Here is a 23,214-nt window from a genome sequence, read left to right as displayed (position 1 = left end):
TGCGGCTGCCTGCTCCCACCCTCCACCTGTGAGAGCTCCACCACCGATGCGTAGTCCACCCTGCCAGACGCATGTTCTTGCTGCACCATCTGCTAACATGCGTGAGCTACCGCATCAGCAGTGGGAAGGTTCTGTAGAGCTGCCGGGTTCCAGCACTATACGGCATTCTCCGCAGCCCATGCAGCATGCTCTGCATACCTTACAGCATGCTCTGCATACCTTACAGCATGCTCTGCATGCCTTACAGCATGCTCTGCATGCCTTACAGCATGCTCTGCATACCATACTGCATGCTCCTCAACCCACCGCAGCCCCTCCCACGCACCAGCACTCTGCTTTTGTTGTTGCCAGCTCCCACACTCCGACTGCGGAGAAGGTTGACGATGCACCCGTGGGCCTACACCTCCCACGGTTGTGCGCCCAGCATGGCTTCCTGCTCTCACACTCTTGTTGTGAGAGCTCCTCCACCCATGCACAGTCAACCCTGCCAGATGTATGATGACTCCCACACACAGAGCACTCCGTTGCCGTGCGGGAGCTACCACAAGCTGCTGTGTTTTGACACGGTGTGTCAGCCTCCGCAACACACTGTGGTTACCGCCACTCGCCAGCAGCAAACTAGTCAGGCAGGAGTTGAGGCTTCCCCACACAACTTTGGTTGTTGCCAACTCACAAACTGTCATGCAGTTACATGACGTTGCCTTCTGGTCTGCTACTTATACACCAGTGCTGTATGTCCTCACGCTCCTGTTGTGGTTGACAGTTCAGTTTTTGACAGTTCACAGACTGTCAAGCAGTTTCATAACGTTGCCTTCTGGTCTGCTGCTTTTGCACCAGTGAAACCCTCACTGAGAGAACTTAGCTTTTCTCGGATATGGTTCCTGTAGATGAGAAAGTGCTGTTCTCCCTCCTTCTGATATTCCCTTGAGGACTCTGTCATTTGGAGAGGAGCCTTAAGCTGCTTAGCCTCCTATGGACTTTTATTTAAGCATAACATGCTTCCAGGGAGGGTAAATGGTTCCGCTTCAGTCGCTAACCTCGTCTGTTGCCACACCTGCTCCCATAGACCTTGGGCTTGGTTGCAAGACATGCAGTCCAAGCTTAGTCCTTGATAGAGGATTTTTTACGGACGCTGAGGTATCCTACTCACGTCCGCCAGTTGAGATGGTTCCTCCACCGGTGCGACCCAGTGTGGGTTGACAGTCGCACGTTGATGTTATGCTACTCTCGGAGGTGGTTGTGGACGTTCAGTGTGTCACTGGGAAGACGTTCAACAACCAGCAGAGGTGTCTTGTTGTGACGCAGTGCGGCAACCTCAGCAACCCGATAAGGGGTTGTCTGTACTACCCAGACAGTCTAGACAGTTTCGGGTTGTCGCTGTTCTTCCTCGCTTCCCCATGGTTGACAGTTCACAGACTGTGCAGCAGTACCATGATCTTGTGTCCGGCTCCGTCACGCATCCACCAGTGCGACCGGATTCAGCGAGTCAGACGTTGCCCACTCCGTTGCCGTTTCCTCATCAGTTTCGGATGAGGAACCCTCTGATGAGGACATGGCTGAACAAGAAGATCAATCCCCAGCCCTGCTATCCATCCAGAAGATGCTGAAGAAGGAATACAGCCCTGTCAGGCTGTGGATGAGTCTGGTTAGGACACTGTCATCCGTGGTGCATTTGGTGTCACTTGGAAGACTACACCTCCGTCCTCTTCGGTTTCATCTAGCTCTTCACTGGAAAAGGACAAGACGCTAGAAGCGGTCTCGATCCCGGTTTCCGGAAGATAATTCTGGTCTAACCTGAGGAAAGGACTTTATCAACCTTTTATAGGGTCTTCCCCTGACTGTTCAGACTCCCAACCACGTTCTCTTCTCAGACGCATCGGACGTAGGCTGGGGTGCGACCTTAGGCGGTAGGGAATGCTCGGGATTATGGAACTCGCGTCAAAGGACAATGCATTTTAACTGCAAGAAGCTTCTGGCAGTAAGTCTGACCTGGAAAAGCTTCAGGTCTCTCCTTCAAGACGAAGTCATGGAGGTCAACACGGACAACTCCCTGCTTTGATGTTCATCTCCTAGCAAGGAGGGACCTACTCTCTGACATGGTGCGAGTTCGCTAGTGACCTCCTCTCCTGTTCAACAGGTCTAGACTTTTCACTAGTAACAAATTTCTTCCAAGGCAACTTGAATGTCTTAGCAGTTTGTCTCAGTAGGAAGGGACAATAATTCCAACATATTGGACCCTCCACAGAGATGTATGCAAGAGACTTTGGGTCACCTGGGGCCATCCAACCATAGATCTCTTCGCAACCTCGATGTCCAAGAGGCTCTCAACAGACCCAGCAGTGGTTCTTTTAGATGCCTTTCTACTAGATTAGTCTCATCTAGATCTTTATGCATTCCCTCCGTTCTAGTTTGTCAACAAGGTACTGCAGAAGTTCGCCTCTCTCGTTGGGACAAAGTTGACACTAGTTGCTTCCCTCTGGCCCGCGAGAGAATAACTTACCGAGGTACTTCGATGGCTAGTAGACGTTCCCAGAACTCTTCCCTTAAGGGTGGACCTGCTACGTCTGCCACGCGTAGAAGGTACTCCAAGGCCTCCACGCTCTTCGTCTCACTGCCTTCAGAGTATCGAAAGACTCTCGAGAACTAGAGGTTTTTCGAAGGTGGCAACCAGAGCGATTGTTAGAGCAAGGAGAACATCCACCCTTAGAGTCTACCAATCGAAGTGGGGAATCTTCCTAAACTGGTGCAAGTCAGTATCCGTATCCTCGACCAGTACCTCTGTAACTCAAATAGCTGACTTCCTCTTATATCTGAGAAAAGAGCGATCTCTTTCAGCTCCCACTTTCAAGGGTTACAGAAGCATGTTGGCATCAGTCTTCCGTCACAGAGGCTTAGATCTTTTTAACAATAAAGATCTACAGGACCTCCTTAAGTCTTTTGAGACCACGAAGGAGCGTCGTTTGGTTACACCTGGTTGGAATTTAGACGTGGTTCTAAGATTCCTTATGTTAGACAGGTTCGAACCACTTCAATCAGCCTCCCTGAAAGATCTCACTCTTAAGACTCTTTTCCTGATATGCTTTACCAGCTAAAAGAGTCAGTGAGATTCATGCCTTCAGCAAGAACATCGGATTTTCATCCGAAACGGCTACATGTTCTACATCTTGGTTTTCTAGCCAAACACGAGCTGCCTTCTCGGCCTTGACCAATATCGTTCGTTATTCCAAACTTATCGATATGGTTGGAAAGGAACTAGAAAGAGTATTATGTCCTGTAGAGCTCTTAAGTTCTTTTTTAAAAACCTTTATGAGGCCCGTCTGAAGCTTTATGGTGTTCAGTTAAGAATTCATCTTTGCCTATGTCGGAGAATTCTTTATCCTATTATTTTCAGACTGTTAATACGAGAAGCTCATTCCCTCCTGAATGAGGAAGACCAAGCTTGGCTGAAGGTAAGGACACACGAAGTTAGAGCTATCACAACTTCCGTGACCTTTTAATAAAATAGATCTCTGCAAAATATTTTCGACGCAACCTTTTGGAAAAGCTAATCAGTGTTCGCGTCTTTTATCTTAAGAATGTCCAGTCTCTTTACGAGAACTGCTACACTCTGGGACCATTCGTAGCAACGAGTGCAGTAGTGGTGGGGGCTCCACCACTACAATTCCCAAATTCCAGAACCTTTTTAATCTTTCTCTTGAAATATTTCTGGGTTGTCCGGAAGGCTAAGAAGCCTTCCGCATCCTGGTTGATTTGGCGGGTGGTCAAATTCTTTCTTGAGAAGCGCCTAGATTAGAGGTTGTGATGAGGTCCTTTAGTATGGGTTGCAGCCCTTAATACTTCAGCACCTAGGAGTCGCTCAGCATCCTAAGAGGATCGCTAGGCTCAGTAAGGAAGACGTACTTAAAAAGGCAGAGTAATGGTTCAAGTCGACTTCCTTACCAGGTACTTATTTATTTTATGTTTGTTATTTTGAATAACGGCTAAAATAAGATACGGGATACTTAGCTTCTTTGTTAACATGTATGCTGGTCTCCACCCACCACCCTGGGTGTGAATCAGCTACATGATCATCGGGTAAGATTAATATTGAAAAATGTTATTTTCATTAGTAAAATAAATTTTTGAATATACTTACCCGATGATCATGAATTTAAGGACCCGCCCTTCCTCCCCATAGAGAACCAGTGGACCGAGGAGAAAATTGAGTTCTTGTTGACAAGAAGTACTTGAGTACCTGCTCACAGATGGCGCTGTTGTGTACACCCCCACCTGTATAGCGATCGCTGGCGTATCCCGACCGTAGATTTCTGTCAGGCAACAGAGTTGACAGCTACATGATCATCGGGTAAGTATATTCAAAAATTTATTTTACTAATGAAAATAACATTTTTAGCACTGAATATGTTTGTCATAGGAACAAAGTTACTCACAATATAATTCACCTTCCCCCTTAACAAATTTATAAATTTTTTCTTTTACTTTCAGACTTTGCCATTGAGCATGTGATTCCAACACCGTCTTTCATGTTTGGAGGGAGGGTTGGGTCTCAGGTAACTTGCCTTGTCTTTAGAAAACTGAAGAACTGAAATGTGTACCGTATATAAAAGTTAAATTTTTTATAGTTTTTTGTGTCATTATATCCCCAGTAATATGAACTTTGACTTTTGTTCCTATGCATATAATAACCTTTCACCCTTTAAAATAAGGGATGTCTTTAACGGATCGGGAGTCTAATTTGAATTCGTTAACGAGGTAGTTAATGACATGTGATAAGTGAGAGTGAGTAGCCCCTCCTACTTTCTTGTTGAAAACTTCCCTTTTGTCTGTACCTGCTGTGAGTACAGATGTACAGATGGCCGCAAGCTGAGTGGTGTCCCATTCTGTTAGTGCTACTTGCTACTAGTCGGGGTCTTGAGAGAACTACCCCTATAGAACATTTGTCTGCCAGCCATACCTTCAGAGGTACCACCAATCTGTGAAGTTGTACTTCTTGACTGAAGACTATCCTGAAAGTGAAAGGCTTTTCACACGGCACTGCATAGGAGATGTCTGGTTATTGGCAATGGTCCTTTGCAGCTGTCTACCAGGAAAAGTGTTCCATCTTTTGCGAATGGTGTTGTAGAAAGGGTACTTCTCTAGTCGAAGCAGATTGTGGCCTTCCTAGTTTGCCTTCACCGAGAGAGGTGCATCTCAGTTGCGGCTGTAAAAGGCTACCACTTAGCTTTGAGCACAGTCTTTCAACTGAAGGGCATAGGCATCTCTTCCTAGTGGGATTTGTCTATGCTCAGGAGGAGCTTCAAGTAGTCTTTCCCACCTTGGGACCTCAGAACCCAAGGTACGACGTGACTTATGTTCTAATGTCTCTTACCCGCGACCTGTGTGAGATCACTCTCAAGACTGTCTTTTTGTTAACCCTAGCATTGGCAAAGAGAGCAGGTGAGTTACGCTACCTCTCTTATGTATTAAACTACACTTGGGGTTGGAAGGAGGTCTCCTTTAGTTTTATGCCCGATTTTGCTGTTAAAACTCAGAACCTGTTGACATTTTATCCCAAATTGTAGACCTTCTCCATCCCCTCTCTATGCATAGCATTTGGTGGTGATCGAGAGATGCTTTTTTGTCCTTGAATGCCATTGCTGTGCTTTCTGAAGAAGGCAAGAGTCTGGAAGTGCTAAAAGACCTTCACCACCTATGTAAGTAAGTATACCTGCAAGTCCTTCATCACTTGTTCTTGGCTCTCTGGAGACTGGTCAAGTAGTTGTGTAACCAGCCCATCTTCCACATGGGACATAAAGCATATTGTCTATGGTAACGTGTCAATGTGAGTTTGGATGAAAGGTAAAATGTCTGGCTCATCTGCTTCTTTATTCCTTCCCCTTACTTTGGGATTAAGCGCTTGTGCCATTACACGCTTGATCTGACATTGATGCTGGTAAGCTACACTTCTGAGCACTATCCTCCCTTCATGAATAGGATGGTAAAAGGAAATCCATTGGTTGTTATACGGCAGATATTTGGTTCCTTCATTGACCAAGTACCAGGTACATATCAAGTGCAGGCCAGGCCATATCAGCCCACTCATCTCTATAGTGGGTAGATTGTGGTTAGTTGGTCATCTCCCTCACTCCCATACAGGACCAGGGAGACTGGCATATTCCAGGGAAGAAAAAGAATGAACCAGTTTGGTTTTAGGGGGATATCCTACCCACCAACAAGTAGGATTCTCTATTTTAAAGGACAAAAGGTTTGCATACGCATGGAAACAAATATCTAATTTTAAAAGTGAAATATATTTTTATAGCTATACAAACCTGATTTCTTTAAGTTAAACTTTCCACTTCAATCACCCCTCCTAGTCCTGAGACAAAGTCAAGAATCTGGCAGGAAAGGGAGCAAGGTTACTCGTCTGCATTTGCCATCTGTCATTTCTACATTAACCTGTTAAGCGTCCTCCCTGGACCAGGTTACTGCTAACGTACCGTCACGCTTTTTTTGCTCTGAGCGGTCATTTCACTTATGATAATTTTTAAAGTTAATATAATTTTTCTATGCATATAATTCGTATTTATAGTTAAAAGTAGGGATTTTATTGGAATGGTGGAGTAAAAAACAAAAACAATTAATAGTACTATTATTTCATTTCTAAAGGCTACATAATACAGAATATTCTACTGGTTTCTTTTTATCCTCAATCGTAAATCTTACGCCAGGATCAGCAACAAAAGCAAAGGGACAAGTCTCCCTCACCCCCTTTCTCTCTCTCTCTCTCTCTCTCTCTCTCTCTCTCTCTCTCTCTCTCTCTCTCTCTCTCTCTCTCTCTCTCTCTCTCCATATCGTTTCCTCTATAGTTTTCAAATATATTCGTCATACTTTTGTACATTATTTATCCTCTCTCTCTCTCTCTCTCTCTCTCTCTCTCTCTCTCTCTCTCTCTCTCTCTCTCTCTTTTTTGGCGTTTCCTTTCCCATATAGTTTTGTGAAATCTCGTTGTCCAGTCATTCGGCAATGAGAAGTCATTTTCACTCTCGGCATCGAAAGAAAACTTTGTTTCTTCAATATCCTCATCACTGGAAGATTCAGAACTAGTGCTCTCATTATCAAACAGGTTTTCATTATCAAATTCCTCAACAAGAATATCATTTATTTCATCTAAAGAAATAACCTTCCTCTTTAGACCGCTCATTGCAAAAGGAAGAACAAAAACCTTTTCCGCATGAACGCCCGAAGCGCACTAAGAGGAAACCAGTTTTCTAACATCAAGTTACCTTCAGAAAAATAGTTGCCAGACATCATATAAGTTTCTATTTACAGCTCCCATATGCTGAAAGTGTTGCCAAGTGGTTATCCTTTACTTACTATACGAGTAAACGTATTATCACGAGACTGACGACTTGAAAAAGGCAGTTAAAGTCATGAACGGAATATGCAGTTGAAGGCAGTACCGAGTAGATTGTGGTGAACGGTTTATCACTTGGGTGATGCTTAACAGGTTAACGGCCTTTCTAACCCAGCTGAAGATTTCCACATTTTAAAGGACTCAGGTTTGTGGTGTTAGGAAAAATACAAGTTACTTTTAAAATTTCTTAAGTTTCATACAACCCCATTAATTATATATAATACTGTATATGCATGTACAATATTCATCTCAAGTGTTCCTTGGTTCACTTGTCTTCTATCTGACTGATAAAGGAAAGTCTGGCTAATGTGTGTGCCATCTAGATCTTTAAATGTTGCAATCACCTACCTTTTTTGTGACACTCCTGTGCTATTAATGATTCTGTACACTTTATTGGGGTGTTTAATTCACTGATGGCTGTTGTTCTAGCACCTAATACTAAATAATTTTCTGTTTTTTTTTTTTTTGTCATAAATTCGAATTTCTTTTTCTCATAACATTATTACATAAACGAGTCAATTTTTTGTTTACTTGGTAATGTAAGGCTATCTAATTTTTCACTGATTACTTACTCTGTAAGTGATGTAGAAGTCTCTTTATATACAGTACTATAATCAGCAGCAAGTCTAAGATTTTGTCTTTCCCTCTGTAATACATTATTGTGTAAATACTGTTAGACATTTTTTTCAAAGCATCAAGGATGTTTTTACTAATAGCTCCTTAAAGCAATTGGTTACTATCACTTCCAAATCTAAGTCACATATATACTATATTGTGGCATCCTACGAAGTATAAATTACATAATTCGCAGTGCAAGCTGATAGATAATGCAGTGTCCCTGTGCCTACCACCTTCTTAGGGGTTAATCTTACTATAGAATAAAAATATTTACAACTAAAGATTTATTTTCTCATGCATATATTATTAACTTTTTCTTCTCATCTAGTTATCATATTTACTTAACCCTACATAATTTTTAAATCCTTACTAATGTGTTTGACATTAACTGCATGACAGTTTATGGTGAATGAGCCACAGTGCTTTGATTCATCACAGTGTCTGCTTCTCTGCCCTCATTACTGGGGGATATACGCCGAACAACTGTCCTGTTGTGGAAAGAATAATATTTTTATATAATTGGCATCCATCTATCAGTATTTGGTTACTACCTCTTATATTTCAGATTTTAGTTCTAATGATGTAATAAATATATAAGAGTGAGCTTAAAGCATAGTACAATACTGTATATTGTAATGATGATATAAGATGTGTACACTTTGTAGCATGTGCTTCCTGAATTTATGCCACCACTTCTGCTTTCTTGTAAACTTTGGCTTTACTTTCCAAAAAGGGTATTCAAAGTCTGCTAAAGTGATTTACCCTACTCAAATTTACTGAAGAACACTATACCATTATTCTTTTACTTGATCTATAAAAATTATCCTGAAATAAGAGATAGTTTATAAGATTACTGTATTTTTAAAGCAACCTCTTCTAAGTTTAACTTGCATTTTGTTTCTCTTCTTTGCTATACTTAAACATTTGTTATGTAGATATATTGTTGATAAAATACCTGTAATTTTTTTATTTTTTCATAACCTAGCCCAATTGGCCTTATATAGCAAAGATAGGCTTATTAGAATAACCTTATAAATAATGCATTTTCTTATGTTCTTGTTATACCTTGATTATGTTCCTTCAAGAAAGAGCTAATTAGCTCACCAGCAAGCTTTGCCAAAGCTGGAAAACAAATTCGGAAATAAAACAATGTTGAAAAATTAGTATTATTGAAAAGGAAAACTGGAGACTTGTAAGGGGCTAGGTTGCTGCAATGTAGTGTAGTTTATTGTATTAGTCTTGTGTCTTCAAGCGCCAGCACTGTATGCTGTAAACTTGTGGTTTATTACAGTGCAGTGCAGGTTGTGTACAGAGTTTTTTCATCCCTGTGATGTAGCAGGCACTATTCCCGTTTTTCAATATTAATCTTACCCGATAATCATGTAGCTGTCAACTCTGTTGCCGACAGAAATCTACGGTCGGGATACGCCAGCGATCGCTATACAGGTGGGGGTGAACACCACAGCGCCATCTGTGGTCAGGTACTCCAGTACTTCTTGTCAACACCACCTCAATTTTTCCTCTGTCGTGCCTCCGGCTAGACCTACATGGATACGCTGTTGATTCTGGAGTTATTGCTCACGATTTGGTGATGTATTTGCTCTAGAGTTTAGCCTTCGCTATTCAGGAAGCTATATCATTAGCTTAGCAAGTTTTTGGAATTAATTTGATTTAATTTTTGATTTAATTTTGGTACGAAGAGAGTATGAACTCTCTTTCACTTTTAAATGGCCGACCCTTCCCTTAGACGGAAGTGTTGGTGTCGAAGAGAGTATAGACTCTCTTAATTTTGCTTAACAAGGTTATAGATTTATTTTATATCTCTCCGCCTTTTATAGGCCTCTTTGATTAACTTCCTTTTATTATAAACTTATTAAAATTAATTTTTATATTTGTTTATATTCGACCTTTCCTAATAGTAGGCGGTCTTTTCTTGGAACCGAAGTTAATTAACATTGAGCCCGTCATTTCGTTTTTACCTGTTAACATATTATGCTATTTTAATGTTTTTGAAAGAATTTCTTTGATAGTCTTGTACTGTTTTCAAAGTTGAACTAACGTTTTGTTTTGTCTCTGCAGTTGTTGACGTTCAGAACGTTCAACTTGCGCTCTATCGTTACGATAGAGAGAGAGTCTATCACGGTGTCACGTTGCAGTAAGAGTAAACCGATTCTAGCGTTTTGTTCATTCTTTCTTAGCTTAAATGGTTTTAATTCTAATAAAGGAACTTTTTATTTGGGAAATCTTTCAGTTTTTTTCCTTTAACAATAATATGTTTTAACGATATATATAATTGGGCTCTTCTCTCAGGTGCTAAGTCAAGAGAGAGAGAGAGAGAGATAGAGACGGAGGGAGAGAGAGGAGAATAAACGTTTCGTTCAAGCGGGTAACGTTGTTATCGTTTTTGCTCTTCTCCCTAGTCTCTTTAGGGGAAGAAGGTAAACGTTTCTAGAGTTTTATTCTTGTTCTCAGGCTTTATGCGGTGAGAGATTTTAAACGTAGTTTATTTGATCTAGTGTTTAGTCTCTTTTCCAGCCACTGAATTATTTATCTTTCATTATGTTTTTCTGTTACATTGTAATACTGTTTTCGCAATTACTAACTTTTAATGAAGGATAGAATTGCGTGTTTCAGGTACAAACCACTTAAAGTTTCGAGTTCAGTGAAATAAGTGCAAACAGAAAATCAAAAGTGATAAAGTGATAAGCGCAAAGTGTTACAGTGTTGCGTTCGAGGGTTCGTCTGTTCGTGCCAGTTGTTCGCCTAGTCTGGGACCTCTTACAAGCTCCCAAGCCCAGGGGAGAAGTAATGTCGAAGGACTTATGGGTTCAGCAGGCCTTGATCGACGAACAGACGTTTCCCTCCGTGGTTTCGGGTGTTACCAACTCACGTAGCCGACGTGATCACCCCACCCACACAAAGACGAGAGAGCCCTTTTATTCCTCGTCTGCGGAAGAGGTTTCTCGCAGAAACCATGGACCATATCTTGCAGCTTTTAAGTGCAAGTCGGTCCCTTCCGCGCAAGTCCAACTCCTAGGTGGTGCCATTAGCACTGGGTCAGTTCGGACTTGCTGCAGTACGACAACTGCACACCTCCCAGAGAGGCAAGGTGGTATCGCAACAGACAGTAACTCCGTCTGTTGCCGCACCAGCTGTTTTAGACCCTCAGTTTCAACGGACAGTAGCTCCGTTTGTTGTTGTCTTTCTTAAACTCTAGTGGTCTATGCTGCTGACAATGCAGTCTCAGCTTGCAGTGTTGATGCAGGAGTTTCAGGCAGAGAAGGTTAGCACACCTCCTCCTGCGAGCGCTCATGAGGCAGCCGCCTCAACTCCACCTCTGCGCAGTCCACCCTGCCAGACGTATGATGTTGAGGTTCCTCAACCTACCTCCACGCGTGAGCTGCCGCATTGGGAGTTGCCAGATACCAGCGCTGTGCAGCAACCTCCACTTTCCTTGAGGCAGGAGCCTCTTGCTATGCGGCAACCTCCTCAACACTTGAGGCAGGAGCCTTATGCTTTGCAGCAACCTCCTCTACCCTTGAGGCAGGAGCTTCATGTGTTGCGACAACCTCCTCCATCCTCGAGGCAGCAACCTCTTGCGTTGCGGCAACCTCCACCATCCTTGAGGCAGCAACCTCAACTCTTGCGGCAGCCACCTCCACTCTTGAGGCAAGAACCTCAACTCTTGAGGCAAGAGCCTCAACTCTTGAGGAACCTCATGCTATGAGGCAGCCGCCTCAACGCATGCAGCAACCGCATTCTTCACAGCATGAGCCTCTCTCTGCGCAGCTACCTCCTCAACCCTTGAGGCAGACGCAACTCTTGAGGCAGGAACCTCACAGGAGCCTCATGCTATGCGGCATCCTCCTCAAACCATGAGGCAGGAGCCTCATGCTATGCGGCATCCTCCTCAACCCATGAGGCAGGAGCCTCATGCTATGCGACATCCTCCTCTACCCATGAGGCAGCCTCATGCTATGCGGCATCCTCCTCAACCCATGAGGCAGGAGCCTCATGCTATGCGGCATCCTCCTCAACCCATGAGGCAGGAGTCTCATGCTATGAGGAGCCTCATGCTATGCGGCATCCTCCTCAAACCATGAGGTAGGAGCCTCATGCTATGCGGCAACCGCCTCAACCCATGAGGCAGGAGCCTCATACTATGCGGCATCCTCCTCAACGCATGCGGCATAAGCCTCATCCCTTGCAGCTTGAGCCTCAACCCATGCAACATGAGTCTCATACCATGCAGCATGAGCCTCATCCCATGCAGCATGAGCCTCATCCCATGCAGCATAAGCCGCACGCCATGCAACATGCTCTGCTTACCTTACAGCATGCTCTACATACAGCATGCTCTGCATACAGCATGCTCTGCATACAGCATGCTCTGCATACCTTACCGCATGCTTCTCAGTCACACATCTTTGGTTGTTGCCAACTCACTAGACTGTCAAGCAGTTTCATAACGTTGCCTTCTAGTCTGCTGCTTTTGCACCAGTGAAACCCTCACTGAGAGAACTTAGCTTTTCTCGGATATGGTTCCTGTAGATGAGAATGTGCTATTCTCCCTCCTTCTGATTTTCCCTTGAGGACTCTGTCATTTGGAGAGGAGCCTTTAGCTGCTTAGCCTCCTATGGACTTTTATTTAAGCATAGCATGCTTCCAGGGAGGGTAATGGTTCCACTTCAGTCGCTAACCCCGTCTGTTACCACACCTGCTCCCATAGACCTTGAGCTGTGTTGCAAGACATGCAGTCCAAGCTTAGTCCTTGTTAGAGGATTTTTTGTTTACGGAGTCAGTGTGTCACTGGGAAGACGTTCAACAACCAGCAGAAGTGACTTGTTGTGACGCAGTGCGGCAACCTCAGCAACCCGATAAGGAGTTGTCTGTACGACCCAGACAGTCTAGACAGCTTCGGGTTGTCACTGTACTTCCTCGCTTCCCCATGGTTGACAGTTCACAGACTGTGCAGCAGTACCATGATCTTGTGTCCGGCTCCGTCAGACGACTAGCTTTTAAGAGCTCCCACAAGTCGTCGCTGTCTGGAGATTCTCAGATGGACTATGGATCTGACCAAGGAACTGGGCCTCCTGGTCAATTTTGAGGAGTCCCAGCTCGTCCCATCCCAGACCATTGTCTATCTAGGTATGGATCTTCAGAGTCGAGCTTTTCGGGCTTTTCCGTCGGCCCCAAAGATATACTAAGCCCTAGATTGCATCCAGAGCATGCTGAGAAGGAACCGATGCTCAGTCAGGTAGTGGATGAGTCTAACAGGGACACTTTCATCGCTGGCCCTGTTCATCGAGTTAGGGAGACCCCACCTCCCCCCCTTCAGTATCATCCAGCGGCTCACTGGATAAAGGACATGACGCTAGAGACGATCTCAGTTCCTGTTTCCGAAGAGAGGAGGTCTACTCTCACGTGGTGAAAGAACAGCTTTCTTCTCAAGGAAGTCTACCTTTGGCTGTTCAGAAACCCGACCGCCGTCTCTTCTCTGACGCATCAGACACGGGCTGGGGTGCGACTTTGGACGGACAGGAATGCTCGGGAACATGGAATCAGGAGCTAAGGACACTTCACATCTATTGCAAGGAGCTGTTGGCGGTTCATCTGGCCTTGATAAACTTCAAGTCCCTCCAGCTTAACAAGGTGGTGGAGGTGGACTCTGACAACACCACAGCCTTGGCTTACATCTCCAAGCAGGGAGGGACTCATTCGTGGAAGTTGTTCTAGATCGCAAGGGACCTCCTCATCTGGTTAAAAGATCGAAAGCTCACGCTGGTAACGAGGTTCATTCAGGGTGATATGAATGTCATGGCAGATCGCCTTAGCCGGAAGGGTCAGGTCATCCCCACAGAGTGGACCCTTCACAAGAATGTTTGCAGCAGACTTTGGGCCCTGTGGGGTCAGCCAACCATAGATCTGTTCGCTACCTCGATAACCTAGAGGCTCCCGTTGTATTGTTCTCCGATTCCAGACCCAGCAGCAGTTCACGTGGATGCTTTTCTGCTGGATTGGTCCCATCTCGACCTGTATGCATTCCCGCCGTTCAAGATTGTCAACAGGGTACTTCAGAAGTTCGCCTCTCGCAAAGGGACACGGCTGACGTTGGTTGGCTCCGCTCTGGCCCGCGAGAGAATGGTTCATAGAGGTACTGCAATGGCTGGTCGACATTCCCAGGACTCTTCCTCTAGGAGTGGACCTTCTACGTCTACCTCACGTAAAGAAGGTACATCCAAACCTCCACGCTCTTCGTCTGACTGCCTTCAGACTTTCGAAAGACTCTCAAGAGCTAGGGGCTTTTCGAAGGAGGCAGCCAGAGCGATTGCCAGAGCAAGGAGGACATCCACTCTCAGAGTCTATCAGTCTAAAGGGGAAGTCTTCCGAAGCTGGTACAAGGCCAATGCAGTTTCCTCATCCAGTACCACTGTAACCCAGATTGCTGACTTCCTGTTACATCTAAGGAACGTAAGATCCCTTTCAGCTCCTACGATTAAGGGTTACAGAAGTATGTTGGCAGCGGTTTTCCGCCACAGAGGCTTGGATCTTTCCACCAACAAAGATCTACAGGACCTCCTTAGGTCTTTTAAGACCTCAAAGGAACGTCGGTTGTCCACTCCAGGCTGGAATCTAGACGTGGTCCTAAGGTTCCTTATGTCATCAAGATTTGAACCTCTCCAATCAGCCTCTTTTAAGGACCTCACATTAAAAACACTTTTCCTCGTGTGCTTGACAACAGCTAAAAGAGTAAGTGAGATCCACGCCTTCAGCAGGAACATAGTTTTCACATCTGAAACGGCTACATGTTCCTTGCAGCTCGGTTTTTTGCTAAAACGAGCTTCCTTCACGTCCTTGGCCTAAGTCGTTCGAGATCCCAAGCCTGTCCAACTTGGTGGGGGACGAACTGGAGAGAGTACTTTGCCCAGTTAGAGCTCTTAGGTACTATCTAAAAAGGTCATAACCTTTACGAGGACAATCAGAAGCCTTATGGTGTGCTATCAAGAAGCCTTCTCTTCCAAGGTCTAAGAACTCAGTTTCTTACCTATTCAGGCTCCTGATTAGGGAAGCACATTCTCATCTGAAGGAAGAAGACCTTGCTTTGCTGAAGGTAAGGACACATGAAGTGAGAGCTGTGGCTACTTCAGTGGCCCTCAAACAGAACCGTTCTCTGCAGAGTGTTATGGATGCAACCTATTGGAGAAGCAAGTCAGTGTTCGCATCATTCTATCTCAAAGATGTCCAGTCTCTTTACGAGAACTGCTACACCCTGGGACCATTCGTAGCAACGAATGCAGTAGTAGGCGGGGGCTCAGCCACTACATTCCCATAATCCCATAACCTTTTTAACCTTTCTCTTGAATACTTTTTATGGGTTGTACGGTCGGCTAAGAAGCCTTCCACATCCTTGTTGATTTGGCGGGTGGTCAATTCTTTCTTGAGAAGCGCCGAGGTTAAAGGTTGTGATGAAGTCCTTTAGTATGGGTTGCAGCCCTTTATACTTCAGCACCTAAGAGTCGTTCAGCATCCTAAGAGGACCGCTACGCTCAGTAAGAAAGACGTACTTAATAAAGGCAGAGTAATGGTTCAAGTCGTCTTCCTTACCAGGTACTTATTTATTTTATGTTATTTTTGAATAACTAATAAAATAAAATACGGGATACTTAGCTTCTTTGTTAACATGTATGCTGGTCTCCACCCACCACCCTGGGTGTGAATCAGCTACATGATTATCGGGTAAGATTAATATTGAAAAATGTTATTTTCATTAGTAAAATAAATTTTTGAATATACTTACCCGATAATCATGATTTAATTGACCCACCCTTCCTCCCCATAGAGAACCAGTGGACCGAGGAAAAAATTGAGGTGGTGTTGACAAGAAGTACTGGAGTACCTGACCACAGATGGCGCTGTGGTGTTCACCCCCACCTGTATAGCGATCGCTGGCGTATCCCGACCGTAGATTTCTGTCGGCAACAGAGTTGACAGCTACATGATTATCGGGTAAGTATATTCAAAAATTTATTTTACTAATGAAAATAACATTTTACAAAAAGAACATACACTGTATAGCATACTAATGCTAATTAAGTAAAAGCTTATTCTAGAGATGATATATATTCCAGTGAAAAAAACAGTAGTCTGTTTGGGTATTAAAACCTTCCATTTTCTGTTTTGTTGCTACATTTTAAAGTTGCCAGATGTCTCCTGTGATGTGTACTGGAATTCATGTGGTCAACTTAAGCATATACAGTATACAGTACGGTATTGTATTATTGCTTTTTTTAAATATTTAACTTAGCCGGTGAATATATAATAGCTGCAACTCTGCGGCTCGACAGAAAACACACTCAAAAAACTCGCGAGCGATCGCTATGAAGGTTGTGGGTGTGCCCACCAGCGCCAACTGTCGGCCAGATACCACTCTTGCATGTAAACAAAACCTTCAATTCTTCTCTGTCGACGTTGACGACAAGACGTATCAATACTCGCTGTAGAACCTGGAGTTTTCTCAACATATTTGGTGAAGTACTTCATTTTGGTTTGAGCTTTCGCAGTGCAGGTGTTTTATCTTCATCTTAAATCTTGAACTCGTTTTTGGATAGATTTAATTTTTGATGACAAGAGAGAGAGTATGGAATTTCTTTGACTTTTAAATGGCCGACCCTTCCCTTAGACGGAAGTGTGTTTTAGGCTTTTAGCAATTATCTTATCACGTTATAAATTAATTATAGATTTTCCTCTATATATTTTATATCTCAACCGCCTTTATTAGGCCTCTTCGATTAGCTTTCCATTTATAATAAACATCAAAATAAATTTTAATGATTTGTTTATATGCGACCTTTCCTGAGAGTAGGCGGTCCTAACTTGGAAACCGAAGTTAAACAACGTTGAGCCCTTTTCAATCGTAAATAACTTTTACAGAGCTAATGATTTAAAACTTATTAAATGAAATATTTTTAGTAAATATTTTATGATAGTTTTCTTTTTTCTTTGAATAGTCTTCGTACTGTTTCAAAGATGAACTAACGTTTAGTTATTTATGCTACGCAGTTTGCGCTCTATCGTTACGATAGAGAGAGAGAGTATCACGGTTTCACTTTGCAGAAAGAGTAAATCGATTCTGACGTTTTGTTCTTTTTTTTCTTTCAAAGCTTAAATGTTTTAAAGACTATTTTAAAGGAACTTTTAATTGAAAAACCTTTCAGTTTTTTCCTTTGGTCAAATAACCTGTTTATTGACGAAAGGTAAGTGGGCTCTTCTCTTCGGTGCGAATCAAGAGAGAGAAAGAGAGAGAGAGAGATAGAGACGGAGAGAGAGAGAGGAGAGAGAACGTTCCGATCTTTATCTCGTCCCAAGCGAGTAACGTTGTTCTCGAGTTACTCTCGTCCCTAGTCTCTGTACGGGGAGAAAGGATAAAACGTTTTTAGTTTTTATTCTCGTCCCAAGGCACTTTATGGTGAGAGATTGAAAACGTAGTTTTGAATGAACTAGTGTTTAGTCTCTTCCCCAGCCACTGATTTTTTTTATCTTAAAATATGTTTACTGTTTTTTGCTGGTATTAATGTTCTTACATTATACGACTGATTTCGCAATTATAACCTTTTGATAGAGGGTAGAATTGCGTGCTTCAGGTAGAAATCAGTTTTATTCATACCTAATGTGAATTGTTAAAAAATTCGTTTTCAGTGAATTAAGTGCAAAACAGAAAATCGTAGTGATAAAGTGATATTGCGCAAAGTGTTATCAGTGTTGCGACCGAGGGTTCGTCTGTTCGTGCCTGTCGTTCGCCTAGTCCGGGACCTCTTGCAAGCTCCCAAGCCCAGGGGAGAAGTAATGTCGTACGACTTATGGGTTCGAGAGGCCTTGATCAGCGAACAGACGTTCCCTCTATGGTATCAGGTGTATCTTACCAAGATCACCCCTACCATAAGGCGAGAGAGACGATTTTCTCCTCGTCATCCGAAGGCTTTTCGCATAAGAAACCGTGGAACAAGGTTTCGAGGCCCTTTAAGCGAAAGTCAGTCCTTTCAGGACAGGTCCAGAGTCCTGGTTTTAACCATTAGGACAGCTCTGACCCTATGCAGTCATCGGAAGACTGCTCGCCGCCTAAACAAAAGCGTAACACAGACTCCGAGAGTCTTTTTGTAGGCAAGGTTTTGCAGTCACAGACGTTACCCTCGTCTCTTACCGCAACCATTCCCGTTGATCCTGAATGGGTTGTACGGCAAGACATGCAGAATAAGCTTGCCTCCCTTATGGAAGACTATTCTGCCGATAAGTCCGTTGAGCCTAGCCGTTTATCTCATCGAGATCCTGGCCTTCAGCCACCCTAACGTTCCTTTGTGCGTCCTGTTGACGTTGGCGTAGCCAAGTCACGTCAGTCAGATTGTTTAGAACCACACTCGATGCGGTCTCGTGTGGATTTTCAGCCACATTTGGACGTTAGGCCACTTGCTGATGCTCCTGTTGACGTTCAGGACGTTCGCCAACAATCGGAGTTGACTTGTTTTGACGCTGAGCGTCAACCTCCGCATTCTAGAGTTGTTTTGACTGCTCAGACTAGGCGGTCAAAGCAGTCTCGAGTGGACGCTGTGCGTCCTCACGCACCTGTTGTTGTTGACAGTTCACAGACTGTCAAGCAGTTACATGACGTTGCGTCCTGGTCCGCTACTAATGCACCAGTGTGTGTGCTCAGACTGGGGCGGTCAAAGCAGTCTCGAGTGGACGCTGTGCGTCCTCACGCACCTGTTGTTATTGACAGTTCACAGACTGTCAAGCAGTTACATGACGTTGCGTCCTGGTCCGCTACTAATGCACCAGTGTGTGTGGACTCTGCTTGTAAAGCATTGCCACCACGGTAGGTCTCTCCCTTGCTTGAGACTCGGCTATTGTCGGACAAGGTTCCTTCAGATGAGGAAGTTGCTGTTCCCCCTCCTACTGATATTCCCTTGAGGACTCTGTCAGACGGAGAGGAGCCTAAAGCTGCTTAGCCCTCTATGGACTTTAAATAAATCATGCTGATTTTTAAGGATCTTTGTCCGGATCTTTTTGTAACTGCTGCTCCTCGTTCGCCTAAACGTCAGAGCTTACACTAGGCCTAGCTACTTCAAAGCCGTTGTTTTATAAGCTAGTGCTCTCTCGCTCTTCTAAGAGAGCTTTACGTTTGCTAGGCGACTGGTTTATCACCAGGAGGAGTTTGGGGGAGACAGCCTTTGCTTTCCCTACTTTTAAGCTGGCTTATAGAGCGAGAGTCTGATATGACACGAGAGAAGTTCTCGGCTTGGGAGTTCCTGCCTCTGCCCAGATAGACTTCTCAAACCTCATAGGCTCTCCCCAGCGCTCAATGTGTTCATTGTCAAGACAAACTTCACGATGAAGTCTACCAGGCTGTCTTGACAGCATTTATGGAAGGCGACTGGATGGTCTCTCTCGACCTTCAGGAGGCATACTTCCACATTCCTATACACCCGGATTCCCAACCGTTTCTGAGGTTTGTTTACAGGAATGTGAGGTACCAGTTTCGAGCCCTGTGCTTTGGCCTTAGTCCTGCGCCTCTCGTGTTTACGAGGCTCATGAGGAATGTGGCAAAATCCCTCCATCTATCGGGGATCCGAGCCTCCCTGTACTTGGACGACTGGCTTCTCAGAGCATCGTCCAGTCTTCGCTGTCTGCAGGATATACATTGGACGTTGAGTCTGGCCAGGGAGTTGGGACTTTCGGTCAACCTAAAAGTCCCAACTGATCCCATCCCAGATTATTCTATATTTGGGGATGGAGATTCGCAGTCAAGCCCTGCTCGAAGTCCAACTAATGCTGAAAAGAAAACGTTTATTCAGTCAGGAGTTGGAACAGTCTCGTAGGGACTCTCTCATCCCTGGAGCAGTTTGTCTCACTAGGGAGACTACCCCTTCTGCCTCTCCGGTTCCATCTAGCCTCTCACTGGAACTAGGACAAGACATTAGAGACGGTATCATTCCCAGTCTCCGAACCAGTAAAGGCATGCCTGAAATGGTGGGACAGCAATATCAGTCTGAGAGAGGGACTATCCCTAGCAGTCAAGAACCCAAACCACGTGTTGTCCTCAGACGCGTCGGGTTTGGGTTGGGGTGCGACCCTGGACGGTCGGGAATGCTCGGGTCTGTGGACCTCAAGTCAGAAGAGCATGCACATCAACGGCAAGGAGCTATTAGCAGTCCACTTGGCCTTGATGATATTAGAAAGCTTCTTCGAAACTAAGTGGTAGAGGTCAACTCAGACAACACCTCAACTTTGGCGTACATCTCCAAGCAAGGAGGCACACACTCCTTCACGCTGCTCGAGATCGCAAGGGACCTTCTCTTATGGTCAAGAATTCGAGGCATCTCCCTGTTGACGAGATTCATCCAGGGGGACTTGAACGTCTTGGCAGACTGTCTCAGTCGGAGGGGTCAGGTGATACCCACGGAATGGACCCTCCACAAGGACGTGGGCAAGAGTCTTTGGGCTACTTGGGGTCAACCCACCATAGACCTCTTTGCCTCCTCGTTGACCAAAAGGTTACCAATCTTTTGCTCTCCAGTCCTAGATACAGAAGCAATCTACATAGACGCGTTTCTACTGGATTGGTCTTTTATGGACTTATATGCATTCCCACCATTCAAGATAGTCAACAAGGTACTGCAGAAGTTCGCCTCTCACGAAGGGACAAGGTTGACGTTGGTTGCTACCCTCTGGCCCGCGAGAGAGTGGTTCACCGAGGTACTTCAATGGCTGGTAGACTTTCCAAGAAGTCTTCCTCTAAGGGTAGATCTGTTACGTCAGCCCCACGTAAAGAATGTCCATCAAAGCCTCCCCGCTCTTCGTCTGACTTCCTTCAGACTATCGAAAGACTCTCAAGAGCTAGAGGCTTTTCGAAGGAGGCAGTCAGTGCGATTGCAAGAGCTAGGAGAGCTTCTACCATTAGAGTATACCAGTCGAAGTGGGAAGTCTTTCGAGACTGGTGCAAGTCAGCATCTGTATCCTCGTCCAGTACCTCTGTAGCCCAAATCGCAGATTTTCTTTTACATCTGAGAAAGGTTCGCTCCCTTTCAGCTCCCACGATTAAGGGCTACAGGAGCATGTTGGCTTCGGTCTTTCGACATAGAGGCTTAGATCTTTCCAACAATAAAGATCTCCAAGATCTCCTTAAGTCTTTCGAGACCTCTAAGGAACGTCGTTTGGCAACTCCTGGATGGAACTTAGACGTGGTCCTAAGGTTCCTCATGTCAGACAGGTTTGAGCCATTACATTCAGCCTCCCTGAAGGATCTCACCCTCAAGACACTTTTCCTAGTGTACTTGGCTTCGGCTAAAAGGGTCAGTGAACTTCATGCCTTCAGTAAGAACATCGGCTTTTCTACAGAAAAAAGCCACTTGTTCACTTCAACTTGGTTTCCTGGCCAAAAATGAACTGCCTTCTCGTCCTTGGCTTAAATCTTTTGATATTCCTTGCTTATCAGAGATCGTAGGCAACGAACTGGAAAGAGTATTATGTCCTGTTAGAGCTCTTAAGTTCGATTTAGCCCGTACTAAGTCATTACGAGGTAAATCTGAGGCATTATGGTGCTCAGTTAAGAAACCTTCATTGCCTATGTCAAAGAATGCTTTGTCATATTTTATCAGATTTTTTTAATACGAGAAGCTCATTCTCACTTGAATGAGTAAGACCGATGTTTGCTTAAGGTTAAGACGCATGAAGTTAGAGATATAGCAACCTCCGTGGCCTTCAAGCAAAATAAATCTCTGCAAAGTATTATGGACGCGACTTTTTGGAGAAGCAAGTCAATGTTCGCGTCATTTTAATTAATTGATGTCCAGACTCTTTACGAGGACTGCTACACACTGGGTCCATTCGTAGCAGCGAGTGCAGTAGTGGGTGAGGGTTCTACCACTACACTTCCCTAATTCCAATATCCTTTTAATCTGTCTCTTGAAATGTTTTTAATATTGTTTTATGGGTTGTTCGGAAGGCTAAGAAGCCTTTCGCATCCTGGATGATTTGGCGGGTGGTCAAAGTCATTTCTTGAGAGCGCCCAGATTAGGGGTTTGATGAGGTCCTGTTGTATGGGTTGCAGCCCTTGATACTTCAGCTCCTGGGAGTCTTTCAGCATCCTAAGAGGATCGCTGGGCTCCGTGAGGAAGACAGACTTACAAGGCAGAGTAATCGTCTAAGTCAACTTCCTTACCAGGTACCTATATATTTTGGTTTTGTTATATTGATAACTGTCAAAATGAAAAAACTCTTAGCTTATACGCTGTAAACTTAATTAACTCTGGTCTCTACCCACCGCCTTGGGTGTGAATCAGCTATTATATATTCACCGGCTAAGTTAAATATTTAAAAATGATATTTTAATAATAAAATAAATTTTTGAATATACTTACCCGGTGAATATATAAATTAAAGACCCTCCTTTCCTCCCCAATAGAGACGCAGCGGGACGAGAAGAATTGAAGGTTTTGTTTACATGCAAGAGTGGTATCTGGCCGACAGTTGGCGCTGGTGGGCACACCCACAACCTTCATAGCGATCGCTCGCGAGTTTTTTGAGTGTGTTTTCTGTCGAGCCGCAGAGTTGCAGCTATTATATATTCACCGGGTAAGTATATTCAAAAATTTATTTTATAATTAAAATATCATTTTACACAAAGTACTTCATATAATCTAATCCTTGATATGAAAATTACAATATTCAAAGTTTCCTCTAAAGGTATTAGAACTCTTAAGCATTGATATTGTTTGAGCTATTGTAACACCATTGGGCTGTAATGTGTTTCTGCACTGTGTGACTTCTGTTATATATTATGCAATATTGTAACATACAGGTTATTTGTTTGAATGATGTATATTTTTTTTTTAGGAAAGAAAAAACATTTAAAGCAAATTACAAATACCTGTACTAGTATGGCTCCTAAGATTTAATTTTTGGTATACTTTGTTGTGAAAGATTTGCGGTGCATGATGATACAATAATAATATAATACTTAAGCTTTGTACCATATGACTTTAACAATAATCAAAAATTAAAGTGCTAAGGTGAAACTTGTGTAATTTATATACTTAAATATTTGTTGGTGATGGTAATTATGTTTATTGTAATAAATAAAACAAATTGAAAGCTTATTTTAAAGTGTCTAGAATTAAGTTTCTGATTATTTTGTTGTATATTTTGTC

General features: G+C 43.8%; 2 protein-coding genes across 2 annotated transcripts in view; one reads left to right on the top strand and one right to left on the bottom strand.

Annotated features, from left to right (window-relative positions):
- Nucleotides 1–4,621, top strand: part of LOC137639973 (EEF1A lysine methyltransferase 2) — a 54,147-nt gene extending 49,526 nt beyond the window's left edge. The window contains exon 5 of the mRNA XM_068372305.1: nucleotides 4,486–4,621. Coding sequence (XP_068228406.1) covers nucleotides 4,486–4,586 — 101 coding nt within the window. The 3' untranslated portion in view covers nucleotides 4,587–4,621. The remainder of the gene's footprint in view (nucleotides 1–4,485) is intronic.
- A 3,682-nt stretch (nucleotides 4,622–8,303) lies between these two features.
- LOC137639095 (uncharacterized) overlaps nucleotides 8,304–23,214 on the bottom strand; it is a 28,497-nt gene continuing 13,586 nt past the window's right edge. The window contains exon 6 of the mRNA XM_068371417.1: nucleotides 8,304–8,502. Coding sequence (XP_068227518.1) covers nucleotides 8,415–8,502 — 88 coding nt within the window. The 3' untranslated portion in view covers nucleotides 8,304–8,414. The remainder of the gene's footprint in view (nucleotides 8,503–23,214) is intronic.

This window comes from Palaemon carinicauda, chromosome 4, assembly GCF_036898095.1.
Source record: "Palaemon carinicauda isolate YSFRI2023 chromosome 4, ASM3689809v2, whole genome shotgun sequence".
NCBI classification, from domain to species: Eukaryota; Metazoa; Arthropoda; class Malacostraca; order Decapoda; family Palaemonidae; genus Palaemon; species Palaemon carinicauda.
The sequence above is the reverse complement of the archived record's forward strand: the minus strand, read 5'-3'. Positions and strand labels throughout refer to the sequence as shown.